At 32.1% G+C, this 26054-nt stretch overlaps 1 protein-coding gene across 1 annotated transcript in view; it reads left to right on the top strand.

Moving 5' to 3' along the window:
• LOC123714197 (probable G-protein coupled receptor 158) overlaps positions 1-26054 on the top strand; it is a 113106-nt gene that overhangs the window by 52419 nt on the left and 34633 nt on the right. Inside the window, exons 2-5 of the mRNA XM_045668385.1 lie at positions 220-969; positions 12166-12349; positions 17995-18118; positions 24863-25006. Of these exons, the coding sequence (XP_045524341.1) occupies positions 220-969; positions 12166-12349; positions 17995-18118; positions 24863-25006 (1202 nt within the window). The remainder of the gene's footprint in view (positions 1-219; positions 970-12165; positions 12350-17994; positions 18119-24862; positions 25007-26054) is intronic.

Below are 26054 nucleotides of genomic sequence, written 5' to 3' on the forward strand. Positions count from 1 at the left end.
CCTTAACGCGAGAATATTTTTACATGATACTATCAATATTGGCCTATCACAGACGGAGGATTTCCTTGTTAACGTTTATTTTTATTCGAAGAGAAAGAGACTGGAAATAATTTCAATACGACAACCCAACAGCGTATCCATTCGTCTAGAAGTCAAGTTGTTAATGCTTTAAAAATAAATACATCGATTAATAGTCTTATTATATTTTCTTTGTTTCAGAGAGTAAAGACAAATCTGGGGAAGATCCAGTAGTAGCAGCGTTAAGACCCTATGGTGCTCCTGATGAAGATGGGTATACAACACAGGACGCATTTCAAAAATATTTCGGAAACTATTCCGTGACTTTCCACCGTGATCCAACAGACGATGCACTTTTAGATCATCTAATCAACCTTGAACATAGTTACGATAACGATACGCAAAGAGAAGATAACACAGTTACCGTAGCAGACAGCATGACAAATGATACAGTAGACAACATAACATCAAAGCCGTTCCACGAAGACGTTGTTACAAAATTCTTGAGATTAATTGAAACACAACACTTGATGGGCGAGAATTGCACAGCTGGGACACATTTGAATTTAGGTGAGGGAGTTGTAGACAGGTACGCTCAAGAGAGGTTTCGAGTTGAAGCAGATGTCGCTGTTAACAGAGCTAACATGCTGACGAGATTATGGAAATATGCGGGGCCATCTGTCATGCATAATGAATATTTGCTGCATGCGAGCGTTTTCTCCATGGTTGAGTTCGATGACAACGTATTCGGTGCGGGTAACTGCTACGACCAGTATCAGTACAAGGATTACCAACTTTTTTGCCCGTTTGCGTATCGGTTGCCCGAAGGACCAATATTGGCTAAGGATTTGGCGGTGGAATATAAATATTTGAGCAATATGTCGGAGTGGTTCTACATTGCACGGAAGAATGCTGAGCGCGTGATCCGAAATCACAATCAGTTCAAACGTGGTGAGTGGTTTTGTTAGTCTTGTTATCTGAAAATATCCAAATCAACATTGTTGAATGGATTTCTTACTTTAAATCTCTGATATAAACTGTAAAACAGTTAAAAATTAGGTTTATATCTAAAATTATGAAGATATAAACAAAAATTTATAAACATAATCAGGAGATTATTGAAGTGAAACTTCTTTATCGGCGTTGGAAAAAAAATTACCGTCGCATTTTTCGGTTATGTGTTACATTGTTCCGTAACGCGCCATCTTTTTTTTGTCCATATCATAGTTGATTCGAAGATATTTGAAGCCATTATTAACAAACATATAATATAATAACGATAACAATGATAGTAATAATTCTATTAAAATTAATGAAATTCTGTAATAATCTTAGTAGTAATAAGGTAAAATGAAAAAATTCCATTGTTTTTATTCATGTCTATGAGAGTAATGTCTTTTGTTAGCATAGCTTTTACACATTAAGAAAACACTTTTTAAACGGATTGAAGCTATGTATTATATACATACCGTTACCGTGACCACGCACGCTGTAAAGCGTGTTTTTTTCATGTCTATGATATTAAAAGCCTTTTGTAAAATTTTATCTAATTTAACTTTATTTCACCAATTTCTGTAAAGTTGCATATAGTAGATCATTTTTCGAAAAATAAGGTCTTAAAGAAGTTTCACTTCTTACGTGTGTACACTAGTACACGCACATATTTTATTATCAGATATGAGTCTAATCTAACTCCAACTTATATTGTAATTTAGGTATTACTCACATACTAAAGACTACATACGTGCAAACAACAGCTTATAAGGCCCTTCTTGTACTTACGAGGTGTTTATATGTAAGAAAGTTTATAATTAAATTATTCAGATTACAAACCTGACAATTTTAAGCGCTGTCTTAACTAAGTGACAAATAATAATATGACTTATTATCTTATTAGTAATTATAAGTACTCTATTTCGTTGAACGTGCTAGTTGCAGGAACGAAAAATAAACCTTTTTGTGATAGATAGTTTATATCTTGAAGAAAACTGAATGTTTGCAGGTGGGAAATTCATTCGGTAATTTTCCGGGATAGTTTCTGGCGCTATGAGAATCCCTTTTTTTAATAAAATATATACAAGCTGAACTGTACTTGCACAAATAGTATAAGTTAAATTAAATCGAACGAATCAAAATTTGTATACAATAACAAGAGGCATCACCAAGTGTCCGAGAAGTAAAAACAATTTTCAACAAACGATGCAAGAGTCCCGTACGTTTGTTCGACCAGTATAAGAACAAAGATAGGTTAGAAAATAGTTAAATAAGCAGCCTGTCCAGGGTTCACCTGACTGACACATTTATTTTGTAAATATTTCTGGGATAAATATCTGTTACTCAAGGCTTATTGTCATATTAGCTATTTTTTGAAATAGTTCGAAGTATTTTTGAGTTTATTCGTCACAAACATACAAATCTTATTTAAAACGTTTAAAAATCGAACAATCCTTAAAAAAATCAGATTGTTGGACTGTACGATTTAAAATTGTCAATAACCAAGAAAACATTTGTGCTGAAGGCTCGTGAAACTGTCCCTAACGGAATAAATGTAGAGATAGGGAAAGATATGCTACTGGATTCATATATTATTCATCAAAGTTATAGTCCCTGACACAAATGCCTGATTAAAGTTCAAACGACTTAAGGTGGAGAGCATTTAGTTAATAATAATTGACATATGTAGCCGTTAATTTTAATGTACTCTGTGAACGGCCGTAAGTTATAAATATAAGGCATCGTACATAGCTCATAAGATTATCACTGAGATCGTCGGTTCGAACCCCGACTGCACTTGGACTTACCGTCTGTGCTCTGGAAAGTAAAATATCGTGCGAAAACCGGTGCATGTCGTACATAAAAATCGACGGCGTGTGTCAGGCATAGTACGTCCCTATTATCACTTTCGTCACGTGCGTAGCCAAAATTAAAAGTTAGAATAAGACTGGATTTCAAATTTTAAAGTGTGAGAAATTTAACTTCTAACTTCATCCACAATACTTGTTAGTTTATTCGAATTTTCCTTTACCGAAATTGCAAGAGTATTTTTTACTTTTACCAGCTTGTCAATAAGGAAAAGTGTTATCTATTCTAACTATTATAAATTGATAATATGGAATTCAATAAATAAAATAATAAAACATGCAAATGTCTTTTAAAACTGTAGATACTTTTCTACCTTATAGACATTGCTAATTCATATACAATAATTTCGGATTTGAACTATATTAAAAATATTAATTACAAATGGCGGATGACAGAACCCCAAGCAAGGGACAACCCAGTATACCGAGGCTGCGCTGGTGGGATGGACTTGACAAGGTCCTCAAAACAATAGGGGTTCGAAGTCGGACCCAAGTAGCACTCAATAGATTGCGATGGCGAAAAAAACTTGAAAAAAGGCCTACAGGGTATGGCCATGTAATGATGATTAATAAATGTCATACAATTAAAATAATAATAAGTTTATTTTAAAATACTTCATTTAGTCTGAAAATTGATTTTAAATAACACGAAACAAAAACAGTAATACAATAATATCAATTTATTGATATAAATATCAATGACCATTGCGTTTACATATTTATTTTAGTTTGTTGTCTTAGTAACATTACATTTGTTTGAAATTATTAATTATATACTCGTATATTAAACCTTCGTTCTGACAAGTAATCAATTATTCTTTACATTTTTATTTCGGGTTAAAATTACCACTAAATCCTCGTCCTCCACTGCTTTCTCTGTACACATCCATATTTTCTAAATCAGGAATTGTTTGTGTTGTAGTCGTCTCTTTATTGATAATTCCGCGAGGTGCAGGTGTGATCATAACGCCGGTTCCAAAATTTTCGTAAGGTGCAGGTGTGATCATAAAGTAAGTTTCAAAATTTCCCCAAGGGGAAATATTGTTAGGATCGGGGAGAGGAAGGGGAGGAAGGGGATGCTTCCATCGACATGGCATGTGTCCGATACACCAGAGGCTACTCACTGCAGGACAAAGAAACGCCATAAGTACAACGCGATACATGTTATCAGGTTCAAATTCCTACTGCGGTCTGAACAGAACGCTGAGCGTTTTTATTGGACATGATAAGACTGATAACCTTAACCTGTCGGTAACAGTAGTGCGGTTAGATAATTGTACCAATTTTGCTTGGTTCCGCCCTTGTTTTTTAATGTTTTTTCGTTTTATATAAGGCGTGATTTTAAAAATATATAACAGTAATTTAAAAAGTATGTCTATAAAGTTATTCCAAAGTTTGTATCACCCTAATATAAATTAAAGTTTGTGTTGTACTTATATGTTTCTAAGAAGTACTTAAAGACACAAAATGTATTGTAAAAATATTTTCATATATGCCGATAATGAAGATATGGAAAGCATACATGTTTTCTTACATAATCATAAGTTTAATAATTAATTAATTAATAAGTGTTTTAGGTTATATATTTGTGAAATTATAAGCTTATATTTCAAAGTGCAATACTAGGGACGTATAGAGTTAAAGCAGTGTGGCTTGCAAACAGAGCGGAGCCCTAGTTGACCTGGTACATGTGAACAAAACAGTACATTGCTGTCTCACCTTGCGCGCACGCAGCCAGTGTCTTGTCACCCACCCACCAACTCCTGTCTGGTGTATATATTCTCAAGTCTCCCTGTTTAAATTGCAACAAAGGTAGACATCCCTACTCATCGGCAAAGAAGACAGAGAGTATAGGCGGAGAGAAAAAGCCGGCGTAAAACTCTCGGTACACTTTTAAAATAGCAAATCATCAAACACTTATTTCTATATTGGGTATTAAACTAATACATTGAAAAAGTAATAAATGTTATTTGCAATAGATTTTTTTTCTTTACTATATTTTGCTAGACAAGATATATGTAATATATATTTTAAGAAATTTATAATTAAATTTGTTATGGAAAAACTCGGACCCTGACACAGGTATTTTTTTACTTAAAAGGGTTCACAAATCTACACATTGTAATGCATATGTACCTATAATGAATTAACTTTTTTTATGTGTAATGACAAATTGTTTTTAGATAGTTACTCAATTTATGTTGTATTGTTACATTTGCCCAATTTTAGTTCAAGTAATAAATAATATTAAATTTAAAACAATGTAATTGAAATCTTTAAATAATTACGTGCTTATGTATTTTAAGAGTATATTTGCGTTAGTAAATCTTTTTCTCGTATTAGTTAACCCGCCGGGGTAGTGTCATTTGGGTTTTTCCTCAAATTAATTATTGTTTACTTTAATATTTTGTCCTTATTATTAAAACGCACCAGATTTGTGTACAATAACAAGAGGCATCACCAAGTGTCCGAGAAGTAAAAACAATTTTCAACGAACGATGCAAGAGTCCCGTACGTTTGCTCGACGACTCTTGAGGAACTTGAGGCTCATTGTAAGATTTAAAAAAATTGAAATCGTTCGTTGTAGGTAGGTAAGTAGTTTTTCAGTTTGTTCGTCATACAAATCTTATTTAAATCGTTTAAAAATCGACAAATGCCTTTAAAGAAATCTGATTGTTGGACTATTTGATTTAAAATTGACAGTAATCAAGAGAAAAATTGTGTTGAATAGAAGTCTGAAGCTTCGTAAAAGTGTCCATAACGTAATAAATGTAGAGATAGGGAAAGATATGCTATTGGATTCACGTATTTTATTAATGATGACAGAACCCCAAGCAAGAGACAACCCAGTATACCGAAGCTGCGCTGGTGGGATGGACTTGACAAGGTCCTCGAAACAATAGGGGTTCGAAGTGACCCAAGAAGCACTGAATAGATTGCGATGGCGAAAAATACTTTAGCTATGTGATTATGATTAATAAATGTCATACAATTAAAATAATAATCAGTTTATTTTAAAATACTTCATTTAGTCTGATAATAGATTTTAAATAACACGAAACAAAAACAGTAATACAATAATATCATTTTATTGCTATAAATATCAATGACCATTGCGTTTACATATTTATTTTAGTTTGTTATCTTAGTAACATTACATTTGTTTGAAATTATTAATTATATACTCGTATATTACACCTTCGTTTACACCAGTAATCAATTGTTCTCTACATTTTTAATGTTAGGCTTAAAATAACCACCCAATCCTCGTCCTCCATTGCTTTTTCTGTACACATCCATATTTTCCAAATCAAAAGATTTTTGTGTTGAAATTGTCTCTTCATTGATTAATCTGCGAGGTGCAGGTGTGATCACTTGGTTATCAATGCCGCTTCCAAAATATCTCCTATGGTGATGGTGGTCTCCAGAATTGTGATGGAAGTGATGATGATGATGCTTCCATAGACATGGCATGTTTCCGATACACCAGTGGCTACTCACCGCAGAACAAAGAATCGCCAGAAGCAGAACGCGATACATGTTGTCAGGAGAAAATTCCTACTGCGGTCTGAACGCAACGCTGAGCGCTTTTATTGGACATGATAAGACTGAGAACCTTAACCTGTCGGTAACAGTAGTGCGGTTAGATAATTGTACCAATTTTGCTTGGTTCCGCCCTTGTTTTTTAATGTTTTTTCGTTTTATATAAGGCGTGATTTTAAAAATATATAACAGTAATTTAAAAAGTATGTCTATAGAGTTATTCCAAAGTTTGTATCACCCTAATTAATATAAATTAAAGTTTGTGTTGTACTTATATGTTTCTAAGAAGTACTTATAGATACAAAATGTATTGTAAAAATATTTTCATATATGCCGATAATGAAGATATGGAAAGCATACATGTTTTCTTACATAATCATAAGTTTAATAATTAATTAATAAGTGTTTTAGGTTATATATTTGTGAAATTATAAGCTTATATTTCAAAGTGCAATACTAGGGGCGTATAGAGTTCAAGCAGTGTGGCTTGCAAACAGAGCGGAGCCCTAGTTGACCTGGTACATGTGAACAAAACAGTATATTGCTGTCTCACCTTGCGCGCACGCAGCCAGTGTCTTGTCACCCACCCACCAACTTCTGTCTGGTGTATCTATTCTCAAGTCTCCCTGTTTAAATTGCAACAAAGGTAGACATCCCTACTCATCGGCAAAGAAGACAGAGAGTATAGGCGGAGAGAAAAAGCCGGCGTAAAACTCTCGGTACACTTTTAAAATAGCAAATCATCAAACACTTATTTCTATATTAGGTATTAAACTAATACATTGAAAAAGTAATAAATGTTATTTGCAATAGATTTTTTTTCTTTACTATGTTTTGCTAGACAAGATATATGTAATATATATTTTAAGAAATTTATAATTAAATTTGTTATGGAAAAACTCGGACCCTGACACAGGTATTTTTTTACTTAAAAGGGTTCACAAATCTTACACATTGTAATGCATATGTACCTATAATGAATTAACTTTTTTTTATGTGTAATGACAATTTGTATTAAGATAGTTTCTCAAATCTTAAAATTTATGTTGTATTGTTACATTTGCCCAATTTTAGTTCAAGTAAAAATAATATTAAATGTAAAACAATGTAATTGAAATCTTTAAATAATTACTAATAATTTTAAAAGTATTTTTGCATTAGTAAATCTTTTTCTCCTATTAGTTAACCCACCGGGGTAGTATCATTTGGGTTTTTCCTCAAATCAATTATTGTTTTTACTTTATTATTTTGTCCTTATTATTTAAAGGCACCAGATTTGTGTACAATAACAAGAGGCATCACCAAGTGTCCGAGAAGTAAAAACAATTTTCAACGAACGATGCAAGAGTCCCGTACGTTTGCTCGACGACTCTTGAGGAACTTGAGGCTCATTGTAACATTAAAAAAATTGAAATCGTTCGTTTTAGGTAGGTAAGTAGTGTTTCAGTTTGTTCGTCATACAAAATTTATTTAAATCGTTTAAAAATCGACAAATCCCTTTAAAAATCTGATTGTTGAACTATACGATGTAAAATTGACAGTAATCAAGAGAAAAATTGTGCTGAATAGAAGTTGAAGCCTGGTAAAAGTGTCCATAACGGAATAAATGTAGAGTTAGGGAAAGATATGCTATTGGATTAACGTATTTTATTAGGTTCTGTCTAATCTTAGTCGTTTATTAAATTATGTCTAATTTTTATTCATCAAAATTATGGTCCCTGACACAAATGCCTGATTAAGTTCAAACGACGTAGGGTGGAGAGCATTTAGTTAATAATAATTGACATATGTAGCCGTTACTTTTAATGTACTCGGTGAACGGCCGTAAGTTATAAATATAAGGCATCGTAAATAGCTCATAATATTATCACTGAGATCGTCGGTTCGAACCCCGACTGCACTTGGACTTACCGTCTGTGCAAACTTAACACTCGCTAGTACGGGAAAGTAAAACATCGTGAGAAAACCGATGCATAGATATATCTAGATAAAATATGACGGTGTGTGTCAGGCACAGTAGGTCCCTATTGTCTATTAAAAAAACGAATGATCACAAAAATATACAGAAATCTAATCTAACTTAAGGTTTTCTGAATGTCTAAGTCACTTTCGTCAGGGGCGTAGCCAAAAGTTAGAATTAGACTGGAATGCAAAATTTAAAGTGTAAGAAATTTTACTTCTAACTGAAGTTAGATGTGGATGGACTGTGGATGAATCCACAACACGTATTTTTAAAAGAAAAGTTAATTTCGTGGTTTAAATAAAAAAACGATGTCTTAAAAAATAGCAAAACTACACATTTACCAGCTTGTCAATAAGGAAAAGTGTTATCCCTGTCAACATATTATTATAAATTGATAATATGCAATTCAATAACTAAAATAATAAAACATGTATTTGTCTTTTATAACTGTGAATACTTTTCTACCCTATATTTTTAGACATTGCTAATTCATTTACAATAATTTCGAATTTGAACTATATTAAGAATATTAATTACAAATGGCGGATGACAGAACCCCAAGCAAGAGACAACCCGTATGCCGAGGCTGCGTTGGTGGGATGGACTTGACAAGGTCCTCGAAACAATAGGGGTTCGAAGTGGGACCCAAGAAGCACTGAATAGATTGCGATGGCGAAAAAAACTTGAAAAAAGGCCTACAGGGTATGGCCATGTGATTATGATTAATAAATGTCATACAATTAAAATAATAATAAGTTTATTTTAAAATACTTCATTTAGTCTGAAAATTAATTTTAAATAACACGAAACAAAAACAGTAATACAATAATATCATTTTATTGCTATAAATATCAATGACCATTGCGTTTACATACTTATTTTAGTTTGTTATCTTAGTAACATTACATTTGTTTGAAAGTATTAATTATATACTCGTATATTAAACCTTCGTTTACACCAGTAATCAATTGTTCTCTACATTTTTAATGTTAGGTTTAAAATAACCACCCAATCCTCGTCCTCCATTGCTGTTTCTGTACACATCCATATTTTCCAAATCAAAAGTTTTTTGTGTTGGAATTGTCTCTTCATTGATTAATCTGCGAGGTGCAGGTGTGATCACTTGGTTATCAATGCCGCTTCCAAAATATCTCCTATGGTGATGGTGATCTCCAGAATTGTGATGGAAGTGATGATGATGATGCTTCCATAGACATGGCATGTTTCCGATACAACAGTGGCTACTCACCGCAGAACAAAGAATCGCCAGAAGCAAAACGCGATACATGTTGTCAGCAAATTCCTACTGCGGTCTGAACGCAACGCTGAGCGCTTTTATTGGACATGATAAGACTGATAACCTTAACCTGTCGGTAACAGTAGTGTAGTAAATAATTGTACCAATTTTGCGGGGTATAATCCGCCCTTGTTTTTAATGGTTTTTCGTTTTATATAAGGCGTTATTTTAAAAATATATAACAGTAATCTAAAAAGTATGTTTATAAAAGAGTTATTCCAAAGTATGTATCACCGTATTTACCTGTAGACACAACCTGTATTGTAAAAATATTTTCATATGTGCAAAGGTAGACATCCCTACTCATCGGCAAAGAAGACAGAGGGTACAGGCGGAGAGAAAAAGCCGGCGTAAAACTCTCGGTACTCTTTTAAAATAGCAAATTATAAACAACACTTATTTTTATATTTATGTTTAATACATAGTGTACTGTAAAAGTAATAAATGTTATTTGCAATCGATTTTTTTCTTTACTTTGTTTCAGTATTTATGGCTGGCTGACAAGGTATATGTAATATATATTTTAAGAAATTAATAATTAAGTTTGTTATGGAAAAACTGGGAACTCTGACACAGGTATTTTTTTACTTAAAACAAATCTTACACATTGTAATGCATATCTACCTATAATGAAATAACTTTTGTTTTATCTGTAATGACAATTTGTACTTAAAATTTATGTTGTATTGTTACATTTGCCCAATTTTAGTTCAAATAAAAATAATATTAAATTTAAAACAATGTAATTGAAATCTTTAAATAATTACTAATAATTTTAAAAGTATTTTTGCGTTAGTAAATGTTTTTCTCCTATTAGTTAACCCACCGGGGTAGTGTCATTTGGGTTTTTCCTCAAATCAATTATTGTTTTTACTTTATTATTTTGTCCTTATTCTTTAAACGCACCAGATTTGTGTACTAATAATAATTATATGACCATATTCTTTAGTATATACAAACACATTTTTATGCATTTATTAAAAAATAACAACTATATGTATCGCATTTTTTCACTTTCTCACAGTTAGAATGGACAAGCAACATAGGATAGCGTCCAAGAATAGTCTTCAATTCTTAATTTTAAAAACGGAATATAAATTAAAAATAATATTAATGGAAATAATATCTATATTGCCAGACTACTAAATATGAAGTTAATTAGTTCCTCTTCTATGTTGTTGTAATTGTATTATATGATATATGGCAGGCAGGTATGCTAAATTTCGTGTTGATGAAACAGATACAGAAATCTGAGGCCCAGACCTAAAAGGTTGTAGCGCCATTGATTTTTATTTTAATAATTTTACATAATTTTAAATTTCTTGAGGGTCTTTAAAAGTCTCTAGCCTCTCTCGTCTCCGTCGATATTTTAATAATCACACTTTCTAAACTCAAAATATCCGAAATATGCAAATTATATATTTTTTTCCTAAATTAGACAGTAGGTACATCTTATTATTTTAACTTTATTTACAAGTTTTATTAAAATATATAATTTAATATGTTCTAAACTATTATTTGGACACGTTCGACACAAAAATGTTGAACGATAAGTAACCTTTTTTTGAATCGCTTATTCTGTCATAGTTGGAAGGCGGAACTGTCAAATTTCGGTTCAGCTAAGCGGTCATGGCAAAAATTGAACGAACGAAATCTGATTACCGCTAAGGTCACCTGGAAACCTAAACTCATTTTTTTGATGTCTTGGTACGAATTAGCGATGCATCTCAGTTGTAGGTTGCCAATAGGCTCGCAATAAGAGCTCATGGTAGTCCTGTGGTCATCTAAATATTCTACTATTTTATCGTTTATTATATTCTGTAGTTTATATTATAGTTGAATAATCCACTTCGTCTACAATCCCAGATCTCACCATAAGACTCTTCAAGAGATTTAGCTCCCTCAAACAGTACAGTAGTACGTACGGCGATGAGTTAATGCATTTGCACCATATATGAAACCAACTCCTTATCATTCTGTTTTGATACTTTATCCTTCCTGTATGTACTTTTGGTATTGGTATTTCCATTGCGTTACAATGATATGAATATGAGGAAAGTAATTAAATAAATATGAACTGATAGTGCGTGTTGATCATTATTATTTTTTTCAATGCCAGAGTTGGTATGCTCTTTTCTTGATGAACCCTCAGTTTTTAACTTTGTAATTAAATGAACTTTGTAGGACGACTCTAAAGTATTTAGATTGACTTGTTACACTTAAAATTTGTCAGACATAGTCTTTAAAATTACTAAGAGTACGTAGATAGGAAAAAATGGTGGCCTTTAAAATTAAAAATAGAATCAATTAGTAGAAAGCAATGACAATGGCTTCTTGAATACATAGACCGGACGAGTTCTTATATAGAGTTCGGATATTAAATTATCGAAAATACACCTCAAAGTCTCCAGGAGCTAGAGTCGCTTAGCATTTGATTCAATATGACCCGTTTGTTACATAATGAATTTATAATTTGTTTTCAGGCTACAATACATACACATTCAACGACACAACACACACAGAACGCGAGGAAGACGAAATTCTTGCTGTTACGTATGAAGATGGCAAGTGGTCGAAGCCGTACTATGACTGTGGTGGCGGTAACATATGGATGTTGACATACACGGTACCTTTCTTTGGATACAACAACGGCACTTATTTTTTTAAGTAAGTTTTTAAGAGTAATAATTAAATGTAAACTTTTAAACTGTATATATTTAATATATGCAATAATAAATAAGTGATGGCTATTTAACATTGTCACATATTTAAGATTGTCTCATTTTAAATAAAATGGCAAAAGTATGTCTTCACTGTGTTAGCGCGGTTTGCGCCAGGCCACTGCGACATAGCCATTAATAATAATTTACTAATTAAAAATGCACTTCCACTAGCCTCGCGGGTTACCGAGAAACTTGTGTTTTAAGTTTAAAATCGGCGCTGAGACCTTTAATGTATACTCGTATATATATATAAACGTTAAAAATATAATCAACATTTAAAAAAAACTTAATCGGATATTAATGCCAATTTATAACAAGTAGATTTCGTGAATTTTGACCAAACCAAAGCAAGAAAACCAAACAACCTAACAAAAACCAAAACCTTTACGAACCAGACAGTTTTAGTGAAAACATTACAATAATCTGTTTGGTTATTTTTGAGTTTATTGCGTATATAAAAACACACTGACAAAACGCCGCGAGAGGCTTCTTTTGAAAATAGATAAGGTTAATTTAACTTGACATTATTAGTGCTATTTAATAGTGCCGTTCATTAATAAATTAGTTTTTATAGAAGCTCTATTTTTTATGTCTAGTGTTTCCATAGACAATATTATACGAATAGACATTTAGTTGAAGAATTCGCGAAACGAGGCATCTGATTATCGTGACGACTTAGCATAGTTAAGCCTATAAAATGTAGGAATAATTGGCATCGCGCTCCGTCATGGCGAACAATGAAGAGTTGGATCATAAAAATAATAAATTGTTTGATGAATAAAACATTAACAAGAGCTGTTACATAAATAACGAAACACACGCTCTCAAATATTAAGAATTATGATATAATAAATCCCCAAAACAAGCGATGTTTTCAAAAAATATTAGCACAATAAATGACAATATTTTAACATTTATAAATGAAAGATATTTTGTTTTGAACACGAAACAGTTTTATTTGTATTTTTTGAAAATTCTATAATGCTTATCAATATAGATAAAAAAGGACGAAGAGAAATCTTCTTCAGATTGACTGATGGTTATATACTAATTCGATATATTCGGTATATTGTGGATTCACATTTACACTCCAGTACGTTCCACAACCATGGCTTCTTCCGATTACAACAACAATAACGTAAAACTTGTGAAAAAAACAGCGTTGCTGTAAGTGAATGGAATGGATTTTAACATGAACTCAACAATAGGCAATAGGCATACACATTACAATAATTCATTGAAATAAATAGATTACAGATTTACCCCCTTATTTATAAAACTAAATTGATCACTTTTAATGTAAAAAACTGTAATAGGTTTTGACATATGGCTAAGCGTTTGCGGTCTCGTGAATCTTACAAATAGAATTGATTACATAAGAATTAAATATACGTAAAATTTTGATGACTTGATATTAGATTATTTTCCTCACATCCTTCCACACAAAAAATAATCTTATGGAATTTCCTATTAAGTATATTAATAATATAAGATATTTTGTACTTAAAAAGGTTTCCGAATCTTACACTTAATATATTTATATTATTTATGAATAAACTCATTTTATTTTATTATATTTTATCCAGTTCGTTAACTTTGATAACAAAGATCGTCAGTCACTATTAAATTCTATAGATGTCTGTTGTTTGATTAAGTTAAGCTTTTAGATTTATTAGTTGTAGGTTTTTATAAAAGAATTATTTTTAAAATAATTATACTTTTCCTTTTTTTGTCTTGGTTAGTGAAATATGAAAAGTCATATTATACTTACACGAAAGGGTACAAGAACATTCCAATAGCTTCTTAAGGCTTTTTGAACGTCTACCTATAGTAAATATTTTTGTAACCAAGTTTCCTTAATTTCGAAAGTTTACCGAGGGCATTCGATTCGATTGATCCAATTCAATAACTGTTTCGATGGTAACCAAACCATGGAACTTCAATTCCAAGCTACTGCAGTACACAAAACACATGAGAAAACGTGGTAAAATATACCGCAACTAAAAACTCAAAAGACTGTTCACTCTTTTGAAAATGTTTAATGAGATGCTGTTTGTGGTTTCGTTGATTGTATGACCTTAATTAAATACATTTAATTGTATGGCTTCTGATGTTTCAGTTATTATATCAATTTTAAAATAATTTTACTACTTTCGGAACGGTATATTGAATTTTCTATTGAATGAAAAATAAAATGACAAATACCTATTATCAGTTATTAATGTATAGTATTTTTAGGAAACGATCTAATATAGTGCTTACAAAATGAAAACTATTTAAAGTTTCATTTTAATATCATAATACACTTTTAGACATTTTTATACATTTAAATAGCAAATAGTAGTACGTAGTTGTGAAACTCAAATAACTCTTCATTCTTATTTATAGAGAATCTTGCAAAAGCCTTTGTATCTGGGTATGTGATTCATCTAAACCCTTTATTTAAATGACTAAACGACCCGTTTTTCTAGTTAATGTTACTTTGCATGATCTGTCATGGAGAGAGGTCAAATGGGTATGGTACAAGTTATCACTACGTTCGTTTCGTTTGTGTAAGTTTCAAACAACATATGATGTAGTATTGTCTTTTGTTAAAATAGCTTTAACACATTAAGAAAAACACTTTTTGAACGGATTAAAGCTATGCTATTATTAAAACTTAGTTCATAAGGAACTTTGAACTTCGTGTCACCTACATTTATTTTTGCCAAACACATTACACTTTTACAAAAAGACAAAATATTTTCCAGCTAGGAACTGTTTTTATTGCAAAATTAGTTTAAATATTTCCAGATCATAATCGGTCCAACCAATTTCAAGTTTTAGTGAGAAATACGAATAGCAATTTATTTATATATTTGTAAAAGTTAATTGTTACAATTTAAAAAAGGCCCCTCTGAGTGCTTTTTAGCAATCTTGATCAACGAGAGCTTTGCATTTAAATTTGTCTTGTTCTGTTGGTATTGGCAGCCCCTATTGAGAATATAAATTATTATAGAACGTCCGCGCTACTTGTTCACGTCTGTTGGTTGTGAGGACCAAAGATGGTAATTAGAATAATTTTTTCAGAATGTCTCCTGTATTAATGCTAGAACAAAATACAGTAGTGGGACCTGAATAAGATTGAGAAACCTATTGAGAATTGCAATAAGGTCCCGGCACTTAATCATCGAATTACCTCTGTTAGGAGTGAGAAGTGAAACTTCTTTAGGCGCATGAGACCGATTGAGAGAGAGCGAGAACGGGAGATCGAGAAAAAATACACGCATTTATTTATTTATTTATTTATATTATCACGTTTACAATGTGAATATAGATATACAAATACATGGAGTGGTACTGGTACATGATCATCTATTGGGCTTTTACCTTAGTAATAATTAATTTACAAAGAAGTTTCACTTCTGACATATGTACTTTATACGCACGTACTTTATTTTTTTGATGTTTCTTTGTAATTGGGGTTTGTAATTTTATTCCCTGTGTAAGTAAGACAATATATCAGGTTGGGACAGTAACGACATGGTTGTTTATAAACATTTGAATTTCGCACTTGCTTTGTTTGTGAATGCTATTATGGTTTAGCATGGCATCCATGTTTGTGGAAAGTCGGTATATATCTACCTCTGCAGCGGGGCCCACTTTAAACGAAACAACTATAATTTAAACCTGTCTTATTGGAAAAATGGATCCTTGGTCCCTTGAGATCCCTATTAACCAGGTTTCACTGTATTTGTCTGTACTTTAGGGTATGCAACATTTAGTAAAGTATTTAAATGACCTATATAAATATAAAAATATAGAAGATAAAAGTTTGAGGAAAAAGATTTAAAATTATGAAGTTTTGTTGTTTTAAGGAAAATGATAAGCAAAATGACAAAATTTGTATACAGTAATAATATTCTTAACTTGTGCAGAGTACAAACTTTCAAATCAAATCAAAATATCATTTATTCATATAAATAACTAAAGTAACTTATGAACGTCAGTAAAAAATGGTTCTAAATTTAAATTTGCGGCCAGTTTCTCAAATCAAGGGTAATACAAGAAGAACTGGCAATAAAAAGCCAAGGTTTTTTGTTATCACCTGCAACTATTATATGCTCCTCATCACACGTTAAAGAAGCATTTTTTTTATTGAATAAAAATAATGAATAAGAAAACCCAGTTTAAATATCTGGAAAGCGAGGTGGTGTATCTAAATTGCTTGGTGTTTGGCTAATAATTTTCACGGGAACCTTTTTCCGGTATAAAAAGCTCTTCACATGAATTAAAAATCGATAGGTCCTTACCGACTCGACAAAATTTCAACAGCTTTTGAGTTTCTTCATCACAAACATACAACAATACAAATATTATCTCTTTATAATATTGTTACAAACTACAAAGACATTAAATAGTGAAAATACTCGCAAAAGTTCACGACTTGCACTAAACATTAATCGTTATAGGATAACCGGGTTTCGCAAGCTGAACTCGCGACACTAACTGCTTCAGTTAAATTAAACCACACTCCTGAGTTGTATTTCTGATTTATATCCCAGCTTACATGTATTTAAACTTTACTCCGTACCTAAGCTAAACTAAGTTATTTCACTCGATTAAGCTGGAAATACTTCTGTAGACCTGCTTCGATTCCAATTCAATATTGACTTTTAGTACCACAAATCTCAGCGACAAAAGCGCTAAGTTGAATGAATATTTGGGTCAGTTACTGTTATAATTATTGTAGTCAGGCGGTTTATTAGATATTAAATTTAAGATGTTATTGTAATATGTCTTATTATTTAGGATAATGGTGTATTGCGATTAAAAACAGTGGCGGAGAGTTTATTGCCAGTTCTTCTCTTCCGTTCTATGCCCTTGATTTGAGAACTGGCAGTAAATGTAAAATTAGAAGCATTTAATGTATATTTCTTTTTTATTGACGCTCATAAGTGTACATTGTGTTACCTATATGAATAAATGATTTTTGGCTTTGATTTTGATGTAGCGCTACCTAGTAACAGTGTTTGAAGAATATATATCCTTAATAATCTGTGTAGTTTGTGAATGGTCACTTGTAGCCATCGCTAGTAATGAGGTGCGTGAATAATGAAAAATCGCATCTAACAATTTTCCTCTTTTAATTTAAAACCTACAGCTATAAAATTTTTGTATTTTAGCTAAACATATATCTGTGCAATATTAAAAATAACAATAAATTCGTCGAACGATCGCGAAACAATTCGTAAGGTTTATCTGAATGTATAACGGGTATCGTGAATTCACGATTCTGAATTCGATTTGTTTGTCATTTTATTTTAAAAAAGGTAGGTTTATACTTAACAATAACACAAGAATTTAGTCTGAAATAATGACTAATTTGATAGTATTTACGCAAAACGTGATGAACTTGCTTATATGTTTTACTATTAAAATCGGTATTCTACGTTTGAGAGGCATTAATAAACGTTCTATTCCCGACAAAATAACAATCAGGATGATTGCCCATCATCTAGTTTCCCAGTCCACACATTAAGACTTTCATACAATGATGGTAGATAATAAGAAATCAGCTGCTCATAATAATTAAACCTGTCTTTCCAGAGGTACGAGTGGAATTGACATAGATTTGCGACGCGTGGATATTGACCAGTGTCCTCTGAAGCCTGGCTCCAAGCAGCTGAATATCTTTGCTGGTACTGATAAGTGCAAGAAGAAAACCACTGAGGTTTGACATTTTATAGCTATGCTAAGTTTATTATTTTTACTAGCAAAAGTTGATTTGCCATTTAATTTATTTTTATCTACCACTTAGGGTTAAAGATGATTACAGTACTAACATCGCTAATATGAGAGTTATCGCTATAAATCATTCAAACCGATTCGGGTGAGTTTGTCGGAGATAATGGAAGAAAGTCATTTATTGTAGTGATACTTCTTTTAGCGCGTTAGGGAAAAATGATGAGAGTAAATTTTTATGATGCGCGGGCACACCGTCACAAAAAACTGACATCCTGAAGTTGGATGGTCAAATTTTAATTTTGTGATATTCAAATAAACTTAATTCAACTAGAAAATTAATGCAACTTGTATTGTATTAAATACCTTTTTTTTATTGTTAGTGTCGTTTTTTCTACAAACGTAGAATTTTTTTGAAAAGATTTTTATATAATAATAATATAAAATAATCATAGAAGAAACTTCTAACGCGTATACATAAGTACACACTAGTTTTTTTTTTAGAATGGCAACACAATGCAATATCATAGACATATTTCAGATTATAAATTGTCAATATCAATGTGACAATAAGTCGGTAGTGGTTTGATGATTTTTAATTGCTCTCGGATCGGCGCCATTTTAAAATCAACATGACGGACGACATTGATAACCTTATTTAATAATTATCTTTTTGAATCTGCAATGTATATATATTATCAAAAATGTGAGATATGTGATGTGTGTGTGTGTGTGTGTTCGACGTCCGTGGTTTCACAACTGAGCGTTTTTTAAGGTAATTATTTCTGCGCTCCACCGCTATATATATCGGCCTAACTAAAAAACGAGGTAAATGGTGTAGAGTTTGTTTTTCTTGACAAACATCGTAATGGCAACAAACACGCTTAAACCAAGTTATATAAGGCCAATTAAATTCAAATTAAATTAACGTATAAAGTGAATAAATTATTTAAATGTTTGATTTTGTTATTATGAATGTTTGAGAAAGACTATCATTAAAATCATAATCGTAAAATTCATATCTTAATTGAAGTTCGTCTATTGCCCTAAGCGGCCCCGGGGACATCGCAAGATGCCTAAGAATTGATGCTTACTTCAGGCGGATTGCCACAGTGGGACTATTTATTTAAGAGCTAGTGATGTAAAAGACTCCATTCCACTACTAAGGATTAAGCAATAATATATCTTAGAATTTACATTTTACATTGTTCATTGATCAATAATATTTATACAAAAATAGCAACATATTTTTATTCTTAACGTTACACTTGCTTTGTATAAATTTTACAACATTACTTACGATATATTAAAATATATTTAATTATTGAAAACTAAATAAAAAAACCTAACTTGATATGTATTATAATAAAAAGAAACCAATTTAAAATCAATATAAAACAAAGCACACACGTAACTTTTGTTAAAGCCACACCTTCACAACCGATTAATCTAGCCGGAATTATCCGCGTAAGTAAATAAATTCTGCTAAGCTGTGATCTCGGCACATCACTAATGGAAGAAATTATCAGGAATTATCTTCCCGCTGAGATAAAACTCCCAGGGCTGTGATCGAGATTTCGCTTGCCTTTTGTTTACAGCCCGCCATCCTAGCTAATAGCTGATATACATCTTAGATGTCTCCGTAAAGTTAAAACTCCCATTGGAGTATTTACGATTAATTTTATGATATATACAGAGCAGTGTTGGCCTAGTGGCTACAGCGAGCGACTCTCATCACTGAAGTGGAATCGATTCCCGGTTGTGCACCAATGGACTTATGTATTGCTTACACTCGAAGGGTGAATGAAAGCATCGTGACAAAACCGGCTTACGTTAGACGCAAAAAGTCGACGGCATGTGTCAGGCACAGAAGGCTGATCATCTACTTGCCTATTAGGTTGACGTCCCACTGATTTAATTTTTATGACACATATAGCTTTTATTAGTTACTAAATTGTTTATAATAATATAAATATTAGACCAGAAAATGTCGAGTGCCTTCCTTATTCGTCCTGCTCATCAGAGAAATTTGATTAATGTTATTTCATCGTTTTTTTAGCAAGTAATTTAATTTAGGGCTGAATTGAAATGTGATGTTACAGGACAAATGTTTTTGTTTCTTTCTTAATATTGTATGAACGCAGCCCCTAAAGAATATAGAAAGTTTGTAAATATGTTTTGTGTTTACAACAAAACAAAAAGAACAAGTATATGTTGGAAATACGATCTTTTCGTAACTTATATAATATAAACTTTTGATTAAATTAATAAGCTTGTTTTTACGGTCTATAAAAGAAATCAGTGGCGCTACAACCTTCTTATCTGGGCCTCAGATTTCTTTTGCTTGTTTCATAAGCATTTATCAATTAAATAAACAAATAGATGGTCAGCATGTCAGTAAGTCGAGTCAAGTCGACGACTTTTTGGGTCTAAGGCAAGCCGGTTCTCTCACGATGCACACAGACAGAAAATTCATTAGCGCAAAGCCTGAGATCGAACCTACGACCTCAGGGATGAGAGTCGCACACTGAAGCCACTAGGTCAACACTGTTCTTTTCTCTTTATACGGTGTATAGTCAATATTTATGGGTAAGATTTGAACCCCGAAGTCGTATATAAGAACACCGGCTGTACATTAGTAGCTCTCTCCTATGCTATACATTCCATATATGATATTGTAAGGAAAACGAGATGTCAAGCACAGAAGGCTGATTAACTTATCTACAAAAAAAAAACTCAATGAAAGAAATTAAACTTTATAAAAATTTCTTTTGTAGAATTTTTAAGTCAATTATAAATTCACAAGTCAAAAAACATAGCAACGTCTCTAATTAGGATTTGAATACTGCAATGTCCAAATTGTAAAATGCAATTGTACACAATTGACAGCGGGAATGCTTGCAAATTTGTGCACGTATTTTTGACAACCGTGTTAAACGTTCATTTTCAAGCTACAAGTACAAAAGCTTTATTCATTGTTTGATGCGAAAGTTGTCTGCTGCGAAACCTTACAAGTTTATTAAAATATTTTTGTCTTGTTATATCAAAAAGCGTCTAAGCTATAACGATGAACTTTCAAAACAAAATTTCTAAATTAAAAAAAAAATCTAACCTTTTATTGCAATTTCGAAGACTACTTCAACGACATTTGTTCTTTTCCTTTCTTTACTGATCTGTGCGCAATCTATGGTGGCATCTGTTACATACGTTTTATGAGATTTGTAAAAACGTAGTAACGAAAATGCTTAAGTACTTAACTATTAAAAGCACTTAACTGTTTTAATAAGCTACTATTTTGATCTTAATTACTACCCCTTTTGTGATTCATCATCATAAACATGATTGTTTGTAAATGCATCTAAATTGGAACAGCCTGAAGATTCTGGGGTCGCTTGTAGGTAATTATTATTATAAAGTGTTACATTTTGGATTTATTTATTAACACTTCATACAGAAATATAATACTATTGACATAGTTACTCGAAAGGCATGGCAACCGGCGGCCTTATCGCTTTTGAGCGATCTCTTTCAGGCAACCAATGTGAGGAAAAAAATTGATAAGGTAAGCAAGATGTGCAAAAATTCATAAGACATATAGTTATTTAGACAACTAATGGAACAAAACAAAGCAATTAAAACTTATGTAAACACTAATCAGGATATAATAAATAAGACCACACATAAATTTTCTATGTACCCTATCATGCTAGTTGATTATAAAAAAAAAAACTGGCTTAAAATTCTCAGTATTAACATCTCAGTAAACATTTCAACTACAAATAGTCGGTACTACAATTGTTTAGGGTACTTCGCTAAGCTAATACAATAAGCTGAAGTTGTGAACGATATTGGAGCCCGATATTGTTTCAAATATCCCGCATTGATGCATTTAGTTCGACTTTTAGAAATGGTATTGAATTCAATATTGTCCTAGATGTTTGTCATAAAGATATCAATGAATGATCGGCTGTTGTTTATACTAGCATGTGCTCGACACGCTTATATCTAAAAAAGTAACTTAACAGCTTTGAGGACGCTGGAACTGTTGTGCTTTTAAAGTAATATTCTAATATAATAATATATAATAACGTAGTAAGTGCGGTTTACATAAAGTGTACATTTATTTACATTATTTCTTTGTGCGCACTTCATCTTATGATAAAGGAAAATAATATGACGACCATTACCAACTTTTAATCTCCAAGACTTAATTATCTTTATTAATGTTTTGTACTAAGTCCCAGTCCCGGCAATGTTTGGCAAAGGAATTGATAACCACATTTTTGCGTCTGCTCCATAAACCATCTTTCTTTGTGTCAGGTAAACCTGACACACACACTTTCTGTTTTAAAATATGCTGGTTTCGTCCGTTTTCTTTCACTGTACGAGGAAGAGCACTAATATAAAAAAAATTGTAATCTAACCATTACCAGTCTTGGGTACGCACTATTTCATTTTATTTGAAGGTTTAATTTAATCATGAAAACAATTTTGTAAGTAAGCGACTGTTTTTAATAATGTAGTACTTAGAGGAAAATCTAAAAAGACCCTTTTAGCAGTTACATTATACTCGTCAAAATAATCCCTACGTTTTTTCATTACTCGAAGCGTTTCTTCATATCAAAACGTTCACAGAAGCAAAAACAAAATAGCTTTTACGGATTTTTTTACCACAGAGCACGGTAAATGGAAAGTTAATAAATGGTTTTCGATAAGCGAATGCGCCAACCATTTTTCATTCAAACCTGGCACGCGTAGGCTTCGAGCAAACCTCCCTAAAATATTGTCTTGCATCGGAGGTTTTTTGACACACCTGTGAAAGATTATAACAATATTTTACTACGAGGTGTACTATGAGCTAAAACTTATTTACTTATTAATGTTACGCAGCCAGTTTCATCCCAAAGATACGTTGAGATAATGATGATTAGAAAAAGAGTTTAAAATGTAAAAGTATATTTTTACTAGTTTCACATTTGACGTGTCGGTCATTGGCCAGTGAGTAAATAGAGCGTAAAATATATTATATTTAAAAATTAATGAAATTTATTTACACAATAAAATGAGGTTTTGGCGTACCTGTAAAACTCTCGTGTCAAGGACTACTCAACTAGTTCTCATAAACACATCGATAAGAATGCAAATACTAAAAAAATACATAGACATCATAATACGTGTGCCAATAATCATGATGATATGAAAGTTTTAAGTTTTTTTTATAGAACAGGGCAAACGAACAAGAGGCTCACCAGATGTTAAGAGATATCGCTACCTATTTGGTGCACTTTTAATAATTGACGCTCTTTCCTTGAAGAACCCTAAAACCCTAATTGGTTTGGAAATACTTCGATGGGCAGCTGGTTTCACATTATGGTAGTGCGTTAAAACTGCCTTAAAAACCGCTCAGTTATGTAACGATACTTCAAGTACTGTCATGCATAGTTGTAATGGTATTTTTTTAAAATGTGAATTTTTAAGCCTATTTTGTTCAGACTTGTGGATGGTATCCGTCAGGACCGTCGCTCTGTTTATTTACGATCTATATGCCCTTTATTTAACAATGCGGTCCTGTCATTCGCTATAAACTCTGTCTATCAAACGCAGGCAATATTTCCCATACGAAAAATCATCTGTTTTTTGTTTGGATTGTTTCAGCGCTTTGGTTTTAAGCGTTTGTTATTTCAAAGGTTTTATGAAGTTAAAATATTTGAAGCTGGAACTGAATATAATAAATTTAAATTCTTATTCATAAACTTGAGTCTCGTGATCCGCTAATAGGGGCTGACACATTTTTGATTTTGTTTCACGTCTAAAAATTATTAACGCACAGGTTAACACTAGGCTTATACTTATAAATGCACAAATAACACTAATATTAGTACTAAATAACTTGTTCCTATAACTCTAATTTTAATAGACCATGTGTGTATAAAATAAATATATTATTAAATTAAAAGGAAAAATCCTACAGCCCTATTTGTGTCTTCTAAAAAATTATAGAAGGAACTGTGCATCAGTTTCTTTCAACAAGTAGCTGATTAGTCTTCTATCTGCTGTCCTTGATTTTTGGATTGGGTGTCCACACAATGGTTTTCCGCACATACAAATAATCTTCATTGGGGCACAGCCGGAGTATTTTATAAAAAATATGTAGATTTAGAAATTAAGAAACCAGAGGTAAGGTCTGCGTTACGGACCGAGAACCGACGGCCTCTACTCCCGCATGGTATAGATATAAGCCATCCCTTTCATTACTTAATTGATTGCAAAGATAAACAACATAGCTTATATCCTAAAGGTATAAGACATGGTACATACGACGTCAGAGGTGAGTCTCATTCTGTAGCCTCTAACTAGGTGAATACTGTTTAATTTATGTATAAACAAACATATACATACATACATTAAACAAAGATTACTTTACACTCGCATGAAGTTGCTTTAATTTCTAATTCGCTTATAGACAATAAGATAATGCAGTACTAGTACCTAATGTATGGATCGAAACATATATATATATATATCTATGGCACCATAACCTTTCATATTTTGGCATCTGTTTGATTGATGATCAGTATTCTGTGCCATGGTCGATTTGTTGCCTGAAACACCGAATATCCGCAATTATACTTTTGGTGAACTTTTCAACAGTTAATGTTGAGAAACAAAGCAACTTAGTTTATTCAAATGAAAATCTAAAGGCCACAGTTTCCTTTATTGTTTTTGATTACAGTGTGTGCCAGTCCCAGGTTTGGGCTTTCGTCGCGGCTCGTATCGCTGTGTGTGTCGGCGAGGCTTCTATTTTCCCAATACAACTGCTGAAAATCGCTACTACAATGGAAGTGTGATTGAAGAGGAATACGAGAAACATTTACAGGTACTAAAGATATTTAGCGCCTTGCTAATCCTGGCATTTATTATATATTTATAAGTTATTGCTTCGAAATAAAGCATAAGTAGTGTTTGCTACCCGCGAATTTATATTTTACTAGTGGACCGGACAGACGTTGTCCTGTCTTAATATGAATATTGATGTCGAATTGGTATAATTAACTTAAAATGCTTTATGATATACAACATTCTTTGTTCATTTTTCTGGCGCGTATATAAATAGTTTTGTTGGTATTCCGACATAGGAACAGACGACAGGCCATGTGAAAAACATGGATTTTCAAGATTAATGCCACAAACAATTAGCGACTGTAATTATTTTATATGTATTTCATCAATATAATAACTCCGATCGAAGCATTTGTTTTACTCGATATTAATTTTGCTTACATCTTCTTTGACAATATTTGCAGCACGGATTCTGTCAATGTCAAACGCCATAAGGATACATGAAAAAAATTTGAATTGTAAAAGCACTATGCACTGAAAAAACGAAAAAGAAATTCTATAGTAACAAAAGTCAGGGCTACTTAATAAATTTTCTAAACTTGCGCGCAATTTTGTTATTTTTTTTCTTTCATAAGAATAACAAACACAACAAAAAATAATTAACAAAATCGGTCCAACCGTTCACGCGTGATGCCGTAACCAAGGGAAGTAGGGATTCATTTATATATATATATAAATGAATCCCTACTTCCAATGAATATATATATATATATTCTATTATATATTAGGGTCTTGACTGACACATCATTGAACAGCCATAGCCATATTTCGGCTGTGAGTAATTTACGTCTGTTAGTAAGTAAATAATATTAAACATATGAACTGTCAAATAACACTTACTCCATTTCCATTCAGTCTCCATTAAGGGGAAGAAAGCCTGTCTTGTATTCTGTTTCTTGTCTATGAAACAGACATACAAATGTATCTACCGTGTGGATTATGGGATGGAATGAAGTCAGAATAAGATTTATATCTTTTACCAAAATTGAATCATATCAGAATGAAATTTGAATAAAATATAATCA

Source organism: Pieris brassicae, chromosome 9 (genome assembly GCF_905147105.1).
Source record: "Pieris brassicae chromosome 9, ilPieBrab1.1, whole genome shotgun sequence".
Taxonomy (NCBI): Eukaryota; Metazoa; Arthropoda; class Insecta; order Lepidoptera; family Pieridae; genus Pieris; species Pieris brassicae.